Source organism: Delphinapterus leucas, chromosome 5 (genome assembly GCF_059928025.1).
Source record: "Delphinapterus leucas isolate spDelLeu-1000000601 "Yukka" chromosome 5, BTC_Dleu_Yukka2, whole genome shotgun sequence".
Taxonomy (NCBI): Eukaryota; Metazoa; Chordata; class Mammalia; order Artiodactyla; family Monodontidae; genus Delphinapterus; species Delphinapterus leucas.
In genome coordinates this window covers 119,460,779-119,481,146 of record NC_143133.1, presented here as the reverse complement: position 1 = coordinate 119,481,146, position 20,368 = coordinate 119,460,779, and the positions used below count along the sequence as shown (strand labels likewise).

Genomic DNA, 20,368 nt, shown 5'->3' with positions numbered 1-20,368 from the left:
ACAAATTAAGTGTTCACAAGAACTTCTCTACCTACAAAATAAGTAAAGGAAAGTGGAATGTCAACAAAACTCATTGTACATTAAGTGTTACCTGTTGAAGCTAAATTGATGAAGAGTTTCAAATTTAATTCTGAAACAGGATACATATTAAAACTGATGACATAGTTTATACCAGGATTTTTTTCTTTCTTAGTGGTACATAAAATAATGTTGCATGTTACAACTGACAACATCTTAAATACAATGAAATTTGATATTATCTACTTATTTCATCAAATATTTATTAAGAACAATAACATAAACACCGTTTATTAAGTTCTTGCCATGTGCCAAATATTGTTATAAGACCACATGTACATTAAAACATATTGTCTCATTTAAGTACTGGGCTCCGAGTATGTGCCAGGCAATTCTAGAACATTCCTTGAGTAGGGAAATCTACAGTAATCAATTCCAAAGACTCTGAATAAGTTTTTAGATGTTAAATATTTGATAAACTTACTTTGTTGTCTTTCTTTCCAGCAATTATTTCGAATATTAGTCACATAGTCTTCTTCCACACTCTTTTCTACCTTTTGTAATAACATTCCTTTATATTCATTTTTAAAGTCTTTGTTGACATAATAAACGACACCCAAGTTTTCTGTCTGCATTTTAATCGTTTGCCCTGATCCACTGTAAAAGAAATGCTTGATCATTATTTTTTTAATTAAAATTGTACATTCTGATCTGCTTCTACAAATCAAGCTAATAAAAATAATTAAAAAGTCAATATTGGTAATCAAATATTTAATATCATCTCAAATTACCTAAAACCACCACTTATGTCATAAAAAAGTAATCATATTTTAATACATTATGTTCCTATAAGTTCTCTCAATTTTTAGTTAATAAAAAGCTTATTTGGAAAAAATAAATCACTTCTTATTTTTAGACCAATCTGTTTTTAATACTATATAATCACTAGCAATATGATTTTACAAAGTTTCCATTATATTCATTGTATTACACTAAAGTTTTCTGGAAGGTATGCTGCATTAAATTTGCTATATGTCCTGATCACTTATATATAAAGTATATTGTGGAAAAATACCTCACATAACAAAAAAGTAATATTTGCTTTTATTTAATCAATATTTTATAAACAGAAGAGTGAAGTCATATCCTCTTTAACGACACAAATCCTATGTGAGATCAATCACAACTCTATTTTTGTCTTTAAAGTCTTCTAAAGCTTTTTGTCTTTGATGTCAACACATTACCTATTACATTAAATTGCCATCAAGTTCAAACGTAACACTTCTGTCTTTATCCACAATAGAAGAGAAATGTAAACTAACGTAATACAAACTTATTGCATAAGTAAACTATCTTTAAAATTAGACATTTTAAAATCAGGTACACACGTAGTAATAGAATATTTGGCACTTAAAAGTTTAAAAGAGGACAAGGCCCTTTAAAGTTAGTTAGGTAAGAAACAAGAGTTCTTTTTTTGTAAAACTTCACTGAGCTACTTACGATCTGGGATATAAGGAATAAGGAGGATTAGAGACCATCAATTGGCTTAATAATGACACGAGGATCAATACAATAATGGGCATCAGCTGGATAAACACAGAAAAACCTCCCTACAAAAAAATCATCAAAGAATAACAAATTGTAATATAACTTTAGTTGTCAATAATCCAACAATTGTCAAACATTTTTAGAGGAAGAAAGGACATTTGAGATCATCGGTTCAGTGCTTCCAAATCTGCCTGATCATACCAACGTCCTGGGGTGATTCTTAAAATATAACTTTTTAGGTGCTTCACCTAGAGATCCTGATCATGATTTGGAAAACATTGGTATAACCTGATCTCATTTTACAGATGAGGAAGTTCTCTGTCTCCCTCTTTTTCTTCGTACACAGAGACTCTATCAATACGCAGCAGGTTGCAAAACTATTTTTATCATGGATTTGAGGGTGGAACATGGACACTGATGAGAGTGGCACAGCTGGGGACCAGACCTTTTAATTTCTGGTCCAGTGCTCTTTCCATTTACCTTTCTCCTTCACGTAATTTAACAGCTATATGCAATTAGGTATAACTGCATTAGAATAAGGCAAGTTACTTCTAATTTAATTTTTTCAGTATTAATTCTAAATTATTTAGAACCAACAATAAGAATTTACGTTCAGAACATGCACACTGCAAGTTTACCTTCATTAGAATCATAGAATACCAAATGTGAAGGTGTCATATTGCCCAACCATCCCTCACCTTGACTTCTACCCCTGCTCCCCCAATATCCCTAAGGATTCTCTAGTCTCTATTGAACACCTCTGGTAAAAGAAAACTCATCACTTCCTTTTAAAACAACTTGCCCTATTTTCAGACAACTCTATGCTTTTCCTGAGCTGAAATTTGCCATTTTCTGATTTCTAATCATATCATAAACATACATCTCCTCTTTCTTCTTCTCTTTCATGTCCACTATGTTGATGTTGATGTTGACTGCTATAGCCAGCTCGTCCATTTGAAAATGAATGTACACTACCTAGAAAGTTAAAAGCAAGGTTAAATTAGGGAGAACAATTATCATCAGAAAAATCATATTTTCCTTTATATTTTTATTTATTTATTTTAATTACTAAAACAATGCATGTTTGAGTAATGAATGCTTATTGCCCTCTCCTCTTGTGAGTGAAGGGTGGACAAAACCAGGAATGATTCTTCTTTGCTTCCCTTAAACTAAGGAGAAGTGCTTTCTTGATGAAAACTTGAGTGAGAGGTCCTCCCTAATACTGCATACAGAGAGGACTTTTGCTGTGGTTGGTTGATTTTACAAACCTTGGATCATTAATCTGAAACTCTGCTTTCTGCATTTATCAATGAATCACAAGTACTTCTAGAAATCAAAAGCTCATGCTCTGATTCATTTTTTAAAAAACAGCTGTATAATATACTATGGTACAGGTGGACCACAATTTTCAAACATTTTCTTGTTGATGGACATTCAAGTTGTTTTCAAAAAAGGTGACCAACCAGAAATGGCTATCACTGATAAAGTAAACTATGTTATAACAAGCAAAAGAACTGCAAATCAACTATCAGAAAAATTCACTATTGTCTGAAAGATTTCTAATTGTTCCCAGCATATTTTTAGTCAAAATTATTAGTCTGAATAATTTTTTTGTGAGAGGTAATTATGTATCCTAGTATGTCAAAATGCAGGTTATATTTTCAGTCATTAATTTGTATTTACACATCCTCTTTCTTTCAAGGATGCTTTACAAAATGCCTTATCAATGATCACAATCTTTCTCAATCATATCCAGACAGGACTACCAGGCCAAATTATATTGCTACATTCATAAAGACTATCCTAATTTTGAATGGGATGTTTAACTTAGCACCTTTTGTTACTGCTGTAAACAAGACTGGACCTATAATTTTAAACACCTTAGAGAAGCTACTCTTAAAGAAAATTAATTTCCACACAAGCAACTTACAGTAAATGTAAGTAAAACACAGTACTACTTATGCTGGTACTAAAAATCTATTCATTTAGTAGTACTTCTACAGTATTTTACTTTGATAGCGTAGTTTAAGAAATTATTTGTATCTTAATGTAATTTTTTAAAACCCACTTACTTTATATGTAACTTATGATTCAGACATTTCAATGGACAGTACCTCCACATACATCCATATTAACAATCTACAATATTATTAATGAAATCTACAAAGATCTTCAAAGAACCAATGTCAAATAGTCTTTCAAGGTACAGGTTACCTCCTACAATTGTATTGGCACTTAACTAATGCATTGCCACTGGATTTCCTACTTACAGATCCTTTCTTCAGCTCTATGTAAAATACACATCTTTTAAAAAATAAAGTATGTTCTAGAAAAAAGACAGACTTACAATAAAGGTAATAAGTCTAACAATTTTCTTCTATCTTCATGAAAAACCATCACAGGATCATAATACTATAAGAAAATGTCAGGGAGAAGGTACATAAATCTCTAAATAGCCTAACTGGAGGTGATGATCTCTAGCTTCATAAAGTACACATATTTATAACTAACATTAAAATACCTGAAGGAAATCCACCACCAAAGAATATATTAAACAAGTCTTCTGGAGTTATATCAGCTTCACAACCTCTATGGAAATTAAATCTACCATTGTTCTGCTGATTACATGCTTGTTCTTCATTGCCTGTGAGGTCATACTGCTTTCGTTTTTCTGGATTGCTTAAAACCGCATAAGCATTTCCAATCTCTGAAAAAGTAATGAGCAAAAGTTGATAAGCAAAGCTTTTATATTATAAAAGACTGCCCCATATAAAGGCTACTTGTCAAACAACAACAAAAAGTGACTTGAGGTTAATCAAAAAAATAATAAGACAGTAACAAGTTCTTTTAAAGGTATTATACATTGCTTACAATTACACATATTACCTCCCAATACAATTTTTTATATTATCCAGGCAAGTCTCCCTACTGCCTTGAACATAAAGGAATGCTCATCTTGCTTTCTTACCATTGTGCTCCCCTAACTTCCTGCTTCTTTTCTTGAGTATCCCAATGTAGTCATTCATTACTGCCCTTCAAACCAATAATAATAGCAGTAGCCACCAACTACCAGGCTCTGACCTCAATATCTTATTACTTTATCCATTAGTATCTCAACTTTACAGATGAGCCCCCTGAGGTTCAAAAAGGTTAGGAAACTTGTTCAAGATCAAATTTATTTTAGGATAGTAAGTAAACTCTATGCAACCTACACCATAAACCTTTTTTTGCACACTCCAGCCCAGAGTAAGCTATTCTTCATTTTATTCCTGAACAATTTATTTCTCTTAAACTGTCAACTCCATGAGGGTAGGGACTGTATCTTAGTTTTCACTGCAATATCCCCATGGTAGAGCATAGAGACTGAATTTGTTTTGAATGAATCCATATATCCATATCTCTAGTCCTCCTATCTCACTTTGCTACTTTCATGATATTCATAAAGAATTCTATTGCCTACCTCATACTCCCATGTCCAAAAGAGCACATTAATTACCAAAATGTCTTCTCGAGGTAATTTACAAAAGCTGTAATGCTTTAATCAAAATGCAAGAATTACTCTATTCATATTCTGAAACATCTAATAATTAATCATTTTATAAGAGCAGCTTACTTCTTAAACTGGATCATAAACCTCTTGCATATGGGATTATTTTAAAAATACTTTTGAGATCCCATGTGGTGGCTGCCATAGGCACTGTGCAAGCAAATACATGCTCATTAGGTAGTTGTTTCTGGAGGACTACATATCACACTGAAATTAATCATATACAGATACTCTAGACCCTTTCTTCTGAATGAGAGATAGCTTTCAGGTGGTCTGTGAACCCTATGGTATGAAAAATTAGGTGGATGGTCCATTTATCTGAGGAGATGGTCCAAAACCTTCTTCAGATTTTCAAATAGATCTGTGACTCAGAAATACAGCAATCATTTATAATGCTGCTCCAATGGAGAAGTACAATCAGAGATCCCAGCAATGTACTTACAAACACCATCAAGGTATTAACACATACCTAAAAAAGAAGTATATCTTTCAATATCTGCCAAAGTTGTACTTCGAGTAATAATATCAGTTTTAGGATTTAACCTCTATGCACTAAAAGGACTATTTCAGGTTCATAATGCTATTGCTTTTTATACTAATAATATATTGGCAGCCCAATTCTATCTTTAAAGCTTTGCTTTTTAAAAAAAGGACTTCCAAACATTATGATGTTTTAGAAAATATTTGTGAAAGATTGTCATAATTCATAATTGTATATGTAAGACAATTTATTCTATCTACTGTGACTAATCTTCTATTCACTTACTTTGTGCTATACCTATAATCCAGATTTTTTTTTCAGGTCCTTATTATCTTACGAATTAAAACCAAAATTTATTTTGGTATTCAAAAGGCTCACAAAATACATTTCCATCTCAGTGTTATTTACTTCACTAAAAGATACCTTCTGCTTTATTCATTTTTCCTTAATCACACTTTTTATATCTTGAGATTAACTTCAGATTCACATGAAGTTGTAAAAAATATTACAGAGAGATCCCTTCTACCTGTTACCTAATTTCCCCAATGGTAATATCTTATAAAATTATAGCACAGTATCACAGATAGGATACTGACACTGATATAATCAGGATATAGAACATTTCCATCACCGTCTCAGGTTGTCCTTTTATAACCACACCCACTTCCTTCCCCTCCATCCCCTCTTTAAATCCCCACAACAACTAACCACTCTATTCTCTATTTCTAAAATCTTGGCATTTCAAGAATGTTATATCAATGGAATAATACAGTATATACAGTATATAAATAGAATGGCACCTCCCAGATTGGCGTTTTTCAATCAGCATAATTCTTTGGAGGTGGATCCAAGCTGTTATGTAAGCCATTCATTCCTTTTTTATTGTTTTCCATGGTATGGATGTTTGTTTCACTAATAACCCAGTGAACAACATCTGGGCTGTTTCTAGTTTTTGGTTATTACAAATAAAACTGCTACATAGGGACTTCCCTGGTGGCGCAGTGGTTAAGAATCCGCCTACCAATGCAGGGGACTCGGGTTCGAGCCCTGGTCCGGGAAGATCCCACATGCCGTGGAGCAACTAATCCCGTGTGCCACAGCTACTGAGCCTGCACTCTAGAGCCCGTGAACCACAACTATTGAGCCCATGTGCTGCAACTACTGAAGCCCACACACCTAGAGCCCATGCTCCACAACAAAAGAAGCCACCGCAATGAAGAGTAGCCCTCGCTCGCCACAACTAGAGAACGCCTGTGCACAACAACGAGGACCCAACGCAGCCAAAAATAAATAAATTTTAAAAAAAACAAAACTGCGGGCCTCCCTGGTGGCGCAGTGGTTGAGAGTCCGCCTGCCGATGCAGGGGACATGGGTTCGTGCCCCGGTCCGGGAGGATCCCACATGCCGTGGAGCGGCTGGGCCCGTGAGCCATGGCCGCTGAGCCTGCGCGTCCGGAGCCTGTGCTCCGCAACGGGAGAGGCCACAACAGTGAGAGGCCCACATACCGCAAAAAAAAAACACCAAAAAACAACAAAAAAAACTGCTATGTACATTCATGTACGTGTAAACATAAATTTTTATTTCTGGGATAAATTCCCAGAAATGCAATTGCTGGGCTATTAGTTGAATACTTAGTTTTGTGAGAAACTGCTAAACTGTTTTACAGAGTGACTGTGTCATTTCATATCCCATCAGCAACGTATAAGTGATCCAGTTACTCTGCATCCATACCAGTATTTGGTGTTCTTACTAATTTTTACTTTAACCATTCTGATAGGTGTGTAGTGATATCTCATTTTGGTTTTACTTTGCATTATCCCTAATGGCTAATGAATGATATTAAAAAACCTTTTCACATGCTTATTTGCCATGTGTATATAATCTTTTGTGGGATGTCTCTTCATGTCTCTTAGCCAATTTCTAATTGGGTTGTCTGCTTTTTTAATTTGGGGTTTGGGGAGTTCTTTATATAACCTAGATACTAGTCCTTTGTCAGATATGTGCTTGGCAAATATTTTCTCCTATATTGTTGCTTGTCTTTTCTGTTACTTCATAGCATCTTTGCAGAGCAAACAAAAAATTTTTTGATGAAGTCCAACTTACCCACTTTTTGTTTTATAAACTGTCTAGGTTAAGTCTAAGAAGTCACTGCATAGCCTAAGATTCTAAAGTTTTGCTTCCATGATTTTTTGCTAAAAGTTAAAGTGTTGTTTTATATTTATATTCAAGATTCATGTCGAATTCATTCTTATATAAAGCATGAGATTTAGTTGAGTCAAGGTTAAATTTTGTTGTTGTTGTTTTACCTATGAACGTCCAATTGCTCCAAAACCATTTGCTGAAAAGGCTATCTCTTCTCCACTGAATTATTTTGCACCTTTGTCATCTGTATGGGTTCCCTGTCCTGTTCCATTGATCTATGTGTCTATCCCTCTCCCAATATTACACTGTTTTGCTAACTGTAGCTATAAAGTAAGTCCTAAAATCAGGTACACTAATTACTCCTACTCCTTACCTTTAATGAACCATTTTTATTTATTCAGGCTCTTTGTATTTCCATATGAGTTTTAGAATAAACTTGCTCTTATCTACAAAGAAGTCTTGTTAGGATTTTGACAGGAACTGTATTAAATGTGTTTATCAACTTGGGGAGTCTTGACATCTTTACTACCATGTCCTTCAACCCATGAACATGATATATCGTTCCATTTATTTAGATCCTCTGATTTCTTTCATTAGTATTGTATAGCTTTCAACATACAAATCTTATACAAGTTTTGTTAAATTTACAGCTAAGTATTTCTTATGTGTGTGTGATTGTAAACAGTAATGTATTTTTAATTTCAGCGTCTACATGTTCACTACTAGTATATAGAAATATGCTAAATAGAAATTGATTTTTGTATGTTTATCTTGTACCCTGAAATCTTGCAGGATTCATTTATTAGTTCTAGGAGGTTTTTTTTTTTTTTGGTACATTCCATGAGGATTTTATACATGATCATGTTATTTGCAAATAGGGACAGTTTGATCTCTTCCTTTCCAATCTGTGTGCTTTTTATTTCCTTCTCTCACCTTAATGCACTGACTAGAATTTCCAACACTATGTTGAGTAAGAGTGGAGAAAGGGGACATTCTTGTTTGTTTCCAGTGTTAGGGGGAAAGCATTAAGTCTTTCACTGTTAAGTATACTGTTAACTGTAGGTTTTCCATAGTTGCTCTTTTATCAATTTGAGGCAGTTTCCTTTGGAATTACTATTTTTCTATCAGTGTTTTATTTCCTGTCAGTTTTACCATGAATGAGTAGAGAAATTTTTCAAATGCTTTTACTGCACTGACTGATAAAATAAGATTTTTCTTATTTAGCCTATTAACACAGTGGATCACACTGACTGATATTCAAATAGTGAACCAGCTTTGCATCCTTGGAATAAACTCTACTTGGTCAGGATGTATAATTTTTTTTAAAGATTGTTTTTTTTTTTTAAATAAATTTATTTATTTTATTTATTTTTCGTTGCATTGGGTCTTCGTTGCTGTGCGCGGTCTTTCTCTAGTTGCGGCAAGCGGGGGCTACTCTTCGTTGTGGTGCGTGGGCTTCTCACTGCGGTGGCTTCTCTTGTTGTGCAGCACGGGCTCTAGGCGCGCAGGCTCAGTAGTTGTGGCGCACGGGCTTAGTTGCTCCGCGGCATGTGGGATCTTCCCAGACCAGGGTTTGAACCCGTGTCCCCTGCATTGGCAGGCAGATTCTTACCCACTGCGCCACCAGGGAAGCCCTTAAAAGATTGTTGAATTCTGATGTTTTATTAAGGATATTTGGGTTTATTCCATGAAGGATATTAGTCTGTAGTTTTCTTTTTTTGTAGTGCCTTTGACTGGTTTTGATAGCAGCGTAATAATTATTTTGTGAAATGGACTGGGAAATATTTCCTTCTCTTCTATTTTCAGGAAGAGACTGTAGAATTGGTTTTAACTCTTCTTGAAAAGTTTCATAGAATTCTCCAATAAAGACATCTGAGCCTGGAGATTTCCTTTTGGGAGCTTCCTAATTACAAGTTTACTTAACTTAACTTACTTATAGGGCTGTTCATATTACCTACTTCAAAGTGAGTGAGTTCTGAGCATTTTCAATTTTCAAAAAATTGGTTGTAAATTTATGTGTGTGGAGCTGTTCATAGTATTCTCTTACCTTTCTGATGTTTGCAGAGTTTGTATCCTTGTTTCTGATACTATTTTTGATAATAGTAAATTGTCTTCTTTTTTCCCTTTGTCTGTCTGTCAATTTTATTGATCTTTTCAAACAACTGGTTCTTTTGTTTCACTGTTTTCAATTTTACTGATTTTCACTATTGTTTTTCTGTTTTCAATTTTACTGATCTCCACTCTCACCTTTATTTCCTTCCTTCTTCTTGCTTTAGGTTTACTTTGCTTTTCTTTTTCTAGTTTCATAAGGAGAAGCCTAGATGACTAAGGCTGTTCCTCTCTTCTAACACGTGCACTAAGTGTTATGTTTCCTCTTAGTGTTGCTTTAGCTGGTTCCCTCGAATTTTTGATATGTTGAATTTTTATTCAGTTTAATGTATTTTTTAAAAGTTCTCTTTGAGATTTCTTTTACCCATAGATTATTTGGAAGTGTGGTGTTCAGTTTCCAAGTGATTGAACATTTTCCAATTATCTTTCTGTTATTGACTCTATTTTGATTTCATTGTGGTCAAAGAACACACTCTGTATGATTTCAGTTTTTTAACTTGGTAGAAATTTATTTTATGATCCAGGACATGGTCTAACTTGGAGTATGTTCTGAGCACCTGGAAAGATTTTATAGTCTGCTGTTGGGTGGAGTGTTCTATAAATGTTGATTAAATCTTCTTGGGTAATAGTGGTGTTTAATTCTTTTATATTCTTGCTGATTTTCTGTCTTTTTGTTCTATCAAGTGTTGAGAGAGAGCTGCTAAAGTTTCCAACTATAATTGTGAATTTACCTATTTCTCTTTCCAGTTATATTAGTTTTTGACTTACATATTTTGCATCTGTTTTTTGGTGCATACACATTTATATTGTTATATCCCCTTGGAGGATTGTCCCTTTATCATAACATAATATCTCTCTCTGGTAATTTTTTTAGTCTAAATTCTACTTTTTCTAGTATTAATACAGCTATTCCACTTTCTTTTGATTAATGTTTACATGATATATCAATTTTCATTTCTTTACTTTCAGCCTGTCTATATTGTTATAAATGCAGTGAGTTTCTTATAGGTAACATATAGTCGAGCCATATATTTTTAATTAACTCGGCCGATCTGTCCTTTAATTGATATATTCAGATCATTTACATTTATATGTAACTACTGATAAGTTAGAGCTTATGTCTACCATTTTATTTTTTGTTTTCTGTTCTGTTTTCTTTTCCCTGACTTCCTGGGAGTTATGTGAACATGCTTTTTGGAATTCCATTTTGATTTATCTAGTGTTTTCTGACTCTATCTCTTTGTACAGTTTTTCAGTGGTTGTTCTAGATATTACATTATATATACATAACTTACCACAGCCTACTAATATCATCACTTTGCTAGTTCAAGTGTACTGTGAAATCCTTACTTCTACTTCTCTTTACTTTCCTTTGTTCTTCCCCATTTATAATGTAACTGCCTTATGTATTTTCTCTACATACATTGAGAACCACATCAGATAATATTAAAATTTTTGCTTCAAATGTCAAACATAATTTAGAAATTCAAGAGAAGCAAAGTATATTGCATTTACCCATATTTTTGCTTATGCTGTCCTTCCTTCTTGATATTTCAGATTCCTTTTTTTTATTTCCTTTTGTTTAGAAAATTTCCTTTAGCTATTCTTTTAGGGTATGTCTGCTAATGACAAATTCTATTACTTTTCCTTCATCTGAAAATATCTTGATTTCCCCTTCATTCCTGAAAGATATTTTTGCTGGGTATAGAATTCTGGGTTGATAGTTTCTTTTCTTTCAGTATTGAAAAATGTGCCACTTCTTCCCGGCCTGCATGATTTCAGATGTGAAATTCACTGTCATTTGAATTGCTTTGCCCCTATAGGTAAGGTCTCACTTCTATTTTGCTGCTTTCAAGGTTTTTTCTTTATCTTCAGTTTTCAGAAATTTGACTATGATGTGTCTTGGTGTGGATTTCACTGGGCTTATCTTTTTGGAGTTTACTCAACTTCTTAAATTATGGAAGTTTATATCTTTTGTCAAGTATTTGAAGTTTTCAAACTTTATTTTTTTTAGTACTTTTTCAGCTATGCCCTCTTTCTCCTCTTCTTCTAGGAAACATGTAAGAATGTGAAATCTTTTTTTATTGTCTCACTTGTACGTGAGGTTATGTTCCTTTTTTCTCTTTCAGTCTATTTTCTCTGCTGTTCAGACTGAATAATGTCCACTTTTCTATTTTCCAGTTCACTGATTTTTTTTCCTGTTATTCTGCTGTTTATGCTATTCATTGCTAGTTTCATTTTGGTTTTGCACTTTTAATTTACAGAATTTCTATTTGATTCTTTATACCTTTTGTTTATTTGCTCTGACTTTCTATTTCTTTGCTGAGACTAAAAAATTCTAAATGTTTCAAGCATATCTGTAATTGCTCATTGAAGCATTTTTATGATGGATGCTTTAAAGCCTTTGTTAGGCAATTCTAACTCTTCTGTCATCTTCATGTGCATTTCTATTGATTGACTTTTAAAATTTGATTTGAAGTGTTCCTAATGTTTAGTATGGTAAGTGATTTTCAATTGATTTGTGATCATTTGAGGTATTATCTTATAAAGCTGTCGACCTTTCTAAAGCTTCTGTTTTAATTGTCCTGTTTGGTACAGGAAGTGAGGATACCATCTTGTTACTCCAAGGTGGGAGCAGAAGTTGAGGTTTCCCCCTTGGCCTCTGATGACGTCTGAAAGAAGAGGCTCCTCATCACTGATGGGCAGGGATGGGATTTCCAGTCCCCAATCAAGCCTCCACTGATATCTCTTTGGCTGGAAAGAGGAGGGGTGCCTCATTATTGCTCCCCAGGTGGCTTTAATGACACCCACAATGATATGGCTTTGCTTACCTCTGGATGGCAGTGAAATTCCAGGCCACTTATAACACTACCCTGGGTGGTGGGGGAGAGGAAGGGATACCTTGTTGCTGGTAGCAGTGGAAGTAACAGCTCCCTACTCAATCTTCTCTGTTACCACCCCAGTTGGGAGGGTAGGGCATCTCATTACAGCCTGGAGAGGGTGACAGTATAGGTTCTCAGCCTCTGCTGGTATGGATGTGGGTGGGGCCACAGTTTTTTCTGTGGTATTTGGCTGCGGTAGAAAGACTACTGCTTAAAAGTTTTCTGTCTTGCTATGTTGCCCCTTTCTGGGTTGTCTGGCTAGAGACAGCAGGCCTTTCTTGGGAATTGTTTGTCTGTGCTCATTGGTGTTTCTGGGTTATCTGCTTCTCCAGCACCCAGTCTAAGACATATACGGCAAAATGAAACCCAAGCAACACACTGCCATGTTGTTCTTTGGGTCCCAAGGTCCTTAGCTGGTCTAACTTCTTCCCTCTATGTTTCAGTTTTCTTATGTTTATTTTATTTTATAACTAATATCCAGTTGCACTTTAGTGTGAGGAAGAGGGAAAAGTATATCTCTTCCATCTTCCTGAAAGTGGACGTTGTCACTGACTTTTTTTTTTTTTTTTTTGCAGTACACGGGCCTCTCACTGCTGTGGCCTCTCCCGCTGCGGAGCACAGGCTCCGGACACGCAGGCTCAGCGGCCATGGCTCACGGGCCCAGCTGCTCCGCGGCATGTGGGATCTTCCCAGACCGGGGCACGAACCCGTGTCCCCTGCATCGGCAGGCGGACTCTCAACCACTGCGCCACCAGGGAAGCCCGTCACTGACTTTTAAAACACTTCCCTCATTCTCATATCCAAGGTTCTGCCATCTTCTCTCTTCGCTAACCATAGAAATCATACACACTTTGTGTAAACTCTTAATTCTCACCAATTATATGACGGCTTCTCCAATTACTCTGATTATAATTCTACTTTACCTTTCTGACTTTTCTTCAGACATCTTTATTCTATGTTTTGAATTTAATTACATTCAGTCTTCTGGGAGATCCTGGGTAAACCAGTTAATCTCTCTGAGCCTCAATTTTCTTATGTGTGAAAGAATGACACTGGTTCCCATCTATTTCAGAAGATTGTTAATAAGCATTAAATTTTTAAAAATAGGAAATAAAAAACTATAAAATGCTTGTCAAATGTTAGGTATTACCATTATTCCAAATGTTCTGTGTGAGTCTTGTCTCCTCTTCAAAAATTACAAATTCTTTGAGTAAGAGGATATCTCATATTTTCTTACTGTATTTCTCTCAGAATTAGCCCATAGGGTAGAACTGATATCTCTGTTCTTATAGATTCACTCTAGATGTTAAGAATATTGAACTACCAAACCTAACACAGGCAGTAGCATCTGATCCATTATTATTTATCAAGCAAACATATAAACAGCTAATCAATGCCCTTGTCATTATATTCAAGTATATGTAAACAGGCACATGTACTATTCAAATAGTCTCTGAAATACTTGGGAGTCTTTGAAGGTCAAGGTAGACTGGGCATGTTTTGAAGATATCCACATCAGATGGAAGAAAAGGGATCCATTTGATTCAAATATTTTTTTAAGGTACGTTTATACATACTATGCAAGTCACTGTCTAGATGTAAATAAAATATTCTCTGCTTTGAGAAACTCACAAACCTAACTAAAGAACAAAGAGCTACATGAAGTTAAGAGTTCATTTAGTCTACTCTCTCTTTTTTTTTTTTTTTTGTGGTACGCGGGCCTCTCACTGCTGTGGCCTCTCCCGCTGCGGAGCACAGGCTCCGGACGCGCAGGCTCAGCGGCCACGGCTCACGGGCCCAGCCGCTCTGCGGCATGTGGGATCCTCCTGGACCGGGGCACGAACCCGCGTCCCCTGCATTGGCAGGCGGACTCTCAACCACTGCGCCACCAGGGAAGCCCCTAGTCTACTCTCTTTGATAGTAAACTTTTACTTTTAAAGTTTTACAAAACACACAAATGAAAATATCTCTTCTATCTAATTTAATTCCGTAACCAATTATCTCCTCTTTTTCTATTCTTGAAAGATATAAAAAACAAGTGGTTTCCATTTTCTGTAAAAAGTACTTTGGCAATTACAGAGCAATAAATCTATACTCACCTCTCATATAAACAAAAAACTATAGTCTTTACTTAGAATAAACAGCTTGGTATCCCAAACACAGAAATTTAGATCAAATGCTTAAAAATAAAATAAGACGATTCAGAAGGTAATGAAAAGGTCCTATGTGTTGAATGAATGAAACCTGCCATTTCTGTGTGCTGACACACTAGCAGTAATATTTTCTAATTAACTACCTTTGCTCACCAAGCATCTCTGGCTTACAATCTGGCTTTTCTTTATTTTTTTTAGCCATGCCACGCGGCACGTGGAATTCACAGACCAGGGATCGAACCCGGGCCCCCTGCAGTGGAAGCGTGGAGTCTTAACCACTGGACTGCCAGGGAAGTCCCGACAATCTTGGTTTTCTATGTAGTTTCCACTCAATGAAATATGGGTTCATCAGCCACCACCCTATTATGATCCTCTTTGGAGTTAATAAATTGGCATTCTGACTTACAAATAACCCCCTATGTATTGAATAATGTGCGCCTTTCCTCTAGAGATGAATCACCGCCAAGCATGTTGATAAATACTAAGTTTCTAGTTTTGCAAAGTGTAGTATTAGACTCTGAAATGTACCACACCAAAGAACAATCACCTTTGTTAAACTCCTCTAAGTGTCTGTGTGGGGTGACATATGTGTTGCTCACCTCTTCAAAACACAACACAGGCTGTAAAAATATTGGTAGGTTCACTTACTGTTATTCTAAGACCGATAATGCTAACATGACTTCAATACAGAAATGGGAGAAAGAAGCAGTTTAATGTCCTTAACATTAATGAAGAATTAATACTGAAATCGTCTAACAGATCACAAACATGCAAATAACTCACTGCCAAATGTGTTTAGACATCTTAAAAACACAAAAAATTTTAAATTAAACGATTTTAATTCAGAAAGTGAAAAAAAGGTTTTTAACTTTGGGGGGGAATATGTGCTAAAGTTAGTGTTTTTGAGTAAAGCAGCTTTTCCTATGCTTTCAACACACCACTTTTAATCTAAGGGGACAGAGAAGGCTCTCACTGTCACAGAGATAGTCTACTTTCACCAGCACCACTTTCGCAGCTGCTTTTACTGGAAAATATTAATAATCCCCAAATGTATTTTGCTTGCCAACTTCTTTTAAAAAATAAAACTGTTTTGCAAACAATTTTAACAGTATTTTTATGAATGACAATTGAGTCATCTATCTTTTAGGAACATTTAAAATGATTATCTCCTTCCTGTTATTCCAAGACCCCAGCATTTCACTGTAAACATCATACATTGGCTTTATGAATGCCAAATTCACAAGAACAAATAATCGCAAATTTAAGCATTTCCCTATGAATCAGAAGTTGACTATTATGAATCAATTGTAATAAACATGAATTATAAAACCAGTTCTCTCACACTTATTTACTAAATTGGCAAAAAAACTGAAATAATAAGGAAGAAAATGTTAGCCAAGAGAAAAGAAACATTCTTGAAAAAAAAATCACAGTAGTTAGAACTACATATAAAATATGCAAAAATTGGCCAGAGATAACAGAAATAGAAGAATACTGGACAAACAGTGATTCCAAGTAATTTCTCAATTCTAGACAGTCTCTAATATCTTAAAAACTCATAAAAAATATATTGCTTTTAGTTCTTTTAGAACCAGCTGGTAACACGCTAGAAGCTCATGCATAATCATCACACTACTTGCGTGTAGTAAACTAGAAGGCATGCACGGGTATCTAGAAAAGTTACTTAGAACTCTGCCAAAACTGACATGTCGCTTTTGTGAAGCCAAACAGCATTTGTTTGGCTCTTGGTATAACAAGTTAACCGTGAAGGTTTAAAGGATTTTGAGGAGGCTTGCTTATGCTGGCCTCTAAATGCACCAGTCTAAAGGCAGAATTTAATATTCTAAAACACTGTAAAATGGATTCTGAAAAGGGCTTAGAAAATTGCTTTAAAAGGTTTACTTTACTTTTAAAAGCATCTGTTGCTCCAGGTGCATGGTTTTTGTCTGGATGAAACTTCAAAGCAAGCTTTCTATAAGCTTTTTTCAAATCTTCATCACCAGCATCTTTGGTAACTCCAAGTACTTCATAGTAATTTTTACATTTGTTTATGCTGTGAACAAGAGAATGTGTTACATTGTAAGTAAACTTCAAGGAAGAGCTTCGAGTAATACCTCTATTTTTTTATTTACTAGAATAGTATGAAGAGCTGTCTGTGGACTGTTTTCTCGACATCAAGTTATAGTTTATCCATTAAGGGTTATTGCTCCATTCTCTTTTTCAATAACAGACCATTTTTCCAACCTCTCCCAATCTAAGAAGAATTGACCATAAGAATGTCCTTGGTGCAATTTATCACAACTACAGAGAAGTAAAGCAAAGCTCATAACAAATGTGGATGAAGGACAGAGCACACACTGTAACTAAAAGGAGAGAGTAAGAACAATTTTATAGTACTCTTAAGTGCATAAATAAATTCCAAAACTCCTCAGAAGTATGTCACAGCTAAAGATTAATGTGCATTGCATTCCAAGAGTTTTATTGTTGCATAATGTAACCTAACCAAATATCAAAGCAACAGTTTAGTGCATGTAGGCAATTACAGTACCCTATGGCTTCAATGTCAAGGCAAGTTAATTCAGCTAGGCAATGATAAAGAGAATTCATTTGTGTCAGTCTCTATGAAAGATACAATCTCATAATAAAATACATCATGGACTCAAAAATATTTGTTACACCTGATTTTCATTATGATGAACATACTCTTAATGATTACTTACATGTTTATAACCCTAAACATGCAACATTTAAGCCCAGAGTCTTTGAAGTATGTTAGGAAAAGAAATACTCTGAATGAAGCAGAGAATACTAATCCTTTTGTATGCTAACATTGTCCCATGGCCTAAAAATTTTTCTTCACTAAAATACAGCTACATTTTAAATATTTTTTGTTGAGTACTATATAACTTTAAATGTGTTCCATGTATGAGAGCCTTGATGACAGAAGTAGTAAGAAGTAAAAGGATCTGAGGCACAATTGTTCCCTGACAGCTAAAGAACTGCAAAGGCTGACTTGAAATTTTCAGAGAAAAGAGAAAAGATTGATCGTATTTCGCTACTAAACCTATTAGCCATCACAGTGCTTGGTACATGATGGGTTCTCAGTAAATATTTATGGAATAAATGAACCTTAGCTCTCCTTTCATAATGAAAGCATTCATCATTTGTTATATGAACAAGGGGAAAAAAAGAACACACTGAAAATATTATAGAATTTTTTAATAATCACAACAAAAATCTGTTAGGCAGTCTTCTTCAGAGTAATAATAATTAAAATTAGATTTTTCTACTTTAGATACTTAATAAATATGAACACAAGTCAATATTATTTCGTAAACATGACATTTCCTTTATTTAGTCAATAATATTTATTGAGCATGAACTACATCCCAGGGCACTTGAGATCTGTTAGAGAACAAAACAGAGAACGATCACTGCCTGTGTAGAGACTCATTCTCCTAGATATGTTAAGAAACTATGTGATAGAAAAAAAGAGAAGAATGACATGTACGGAACACCTACTGTGTGTCAGGCACATATCCACAACCCCATATCCATGTTCCAACATCCATAAAGTTCTGAAAAATGGAAGTTATTCTATAACTAACTTGACTGCAAAAACCTGACTTGGAAACTTTCAGAGGCAAAATTTCAAAGGCAAAACTGAACTGATGTGAAGCTGCTATAGAGTCTTCATTTATCACATTCAAGTGTGATGTTTGTACCTTTTGCTGCAGAAATGGCACTATTAGGTTAGGGCTGCTTACCAGACCCTGCTAAGACATTATGTAATCTATAACATATGCTCCTTATTACTTTTCGAAAATATGAAGATCTCGAGTTCCAAACTACATCTGGTCCACAAAAATTTCACGTAAAGAATCGTAGAATCTTATTATGCTGATTATTTTATACAAATTATCTCATTTACTCCTCATTAGGTAGATATTGTTCCTATTTAACCAATGAGGAAATCAAGGCTTCGAGTGGTTATGTAAATTGCCAAATGTCATATAACCAAGTAACAGGTGCAAACCAGAATTTATTTCTTCAACAAAAATTTACTAAATATCCACTTTCTGCTAGATGCTGTTTCAGACACTATAGTGGTAAATAAAGCAGTCAAAAATTCCCTCCTCACATTAAATTTACAATTGGGAGAGAGATAAGCAATTAACAAATATAGAAGTAAAATACGAAGTACATCATATGACATCATATGGTGATATATATTTAGAGAAAAATGAAGTGGCAAAGGGAAAGAGTGAATGGAAAGAGAGGCCTGCTATTTTAAATAGGGCGATTAGGAAAGGCCTCACAAGTGAAGCTTCAATCCTCAGTTTGTCTGACTTGAAAATCCTGCTGTCTCAGAATCAGAATAAAGAAGAAAAGGAGCCCATTCAGACTCCAGACCAACCATCCACTTCCTTCTATTTGCTCTTCTAATCAGTGTTTAAACAGATTCTCTGTTGGTTTTGGTGCCCCAAACATGCCTTCTCTGCCTCTCTTCTTGTTTAGTTAGTTTCTACAACGTCTTCAGACCTCAGCTGAGCTCTTCCTTTTCTCAAGAACTCAGATTCCTCAAGACTAAGTTTGGTGACCCTCTTATATTCTCCCAAAGCTCTCTGAACTTAGCCCTATCCCAGCAATTATCTTAAATGTACCACAGCTATCAGTTTACAGGTTTGCCTACTTTTCCAGACTATTAGGCCCCTTGAAGGCAGGGATTGTGTCTTGTTCACCGTATGTGTTGAATGGATGGATGACTAGTACAATTTGAGGGCAGAAATGGTGAAGACCTAAAAGTCATTTTTGGACCAAAGATAGTAAAGTGCTGTAAGAAAAATATAGTTGGCACCAAAAAATCAATTTGGAATAGAAGACTGTGGGACAAGGACCAGAGCTAAAAATATGACAGACACTATCTGAACACAAAAGACAAAAGGCAGTGATAAACAAAACACTGAAAAATCCTAAAGTCATTACTACTTGCTTTGAATGCATCAGATGTTTCCTTATGTACCAGATTAATCCTATAAAATTATTTTGTTGATTATTTCCTGAGCACAAAAGGCTAGGCAATAGAAAAAGGCAGTCTAGGAGAGGGCTGCTGGATAGTATAGGGAAATTAGGTTGGAATTCACCTTCTAGAGATTCACCAGTCTTCTAGAGATGGGTCATAAAGCTAAGTACTGTCACAAAGAGAAAAAAGGTAGGAAAAACAATTATTTCACTAACTCTTAGCCGTATCTAGCTCTACCATATCTTCCTTGCACTGAATTTTTCATCATATATTAGAGAAGAAATTCTTTGAGAAGCTAGCAGAGAGGTATAAAGTCAACATTACCAATGGACAAGCTGTACAGTACGTATCTCAAGTAACGCTACAAATATACTCATTTACTTAATTTTTCACACCTAAATGAGAAATTATCATTCACAAATTAATTTTATTCTATATATTGTTCATTATACTCCTTTTCACCAA

At 35.0% G+C, this 20,368-nt stretch overlaps 1 protein-coding gene across 3 annotated transcripts in view; it reads right to left on the bottom strand.

The window, feature by feature from the left end:
• The window catches only part of DNAJB14 (DnaJ heat shock protein family (Hsp40) member B14), a 46,502-nt gene that overhangs the window by 7,426 nt on the left and 18,708 nt on the right, over positions 1–20,368 (bottom strand). For all 3 annotated transcript variants that reach the window (XM_022582421.2, XM_022582420.2, XM_089912448.1), the window contains 5 exons: positions 16,788–16,933; positions 4,088–4,273; positions 2,447–2,541; positions 1,519–1,628; positions 503–675 (listed from right to left, as the gene is read on the bottom strand). In XM_022582421.2, the coding sequence (XP_022438129.1) occupies positions 503–675; positions 1,519–1,628; positions 2,447–2,541; positions 4,088–4,273; positions 16,788–16,933 (710 nt within the window). The remainder of the gene's footprint in view (positions 1–502; positions 676–1,518; positions 1,629–2,446; positions 2,542–4,087; positions 4,274–16,787; positions 16,934–20,368) is intronic.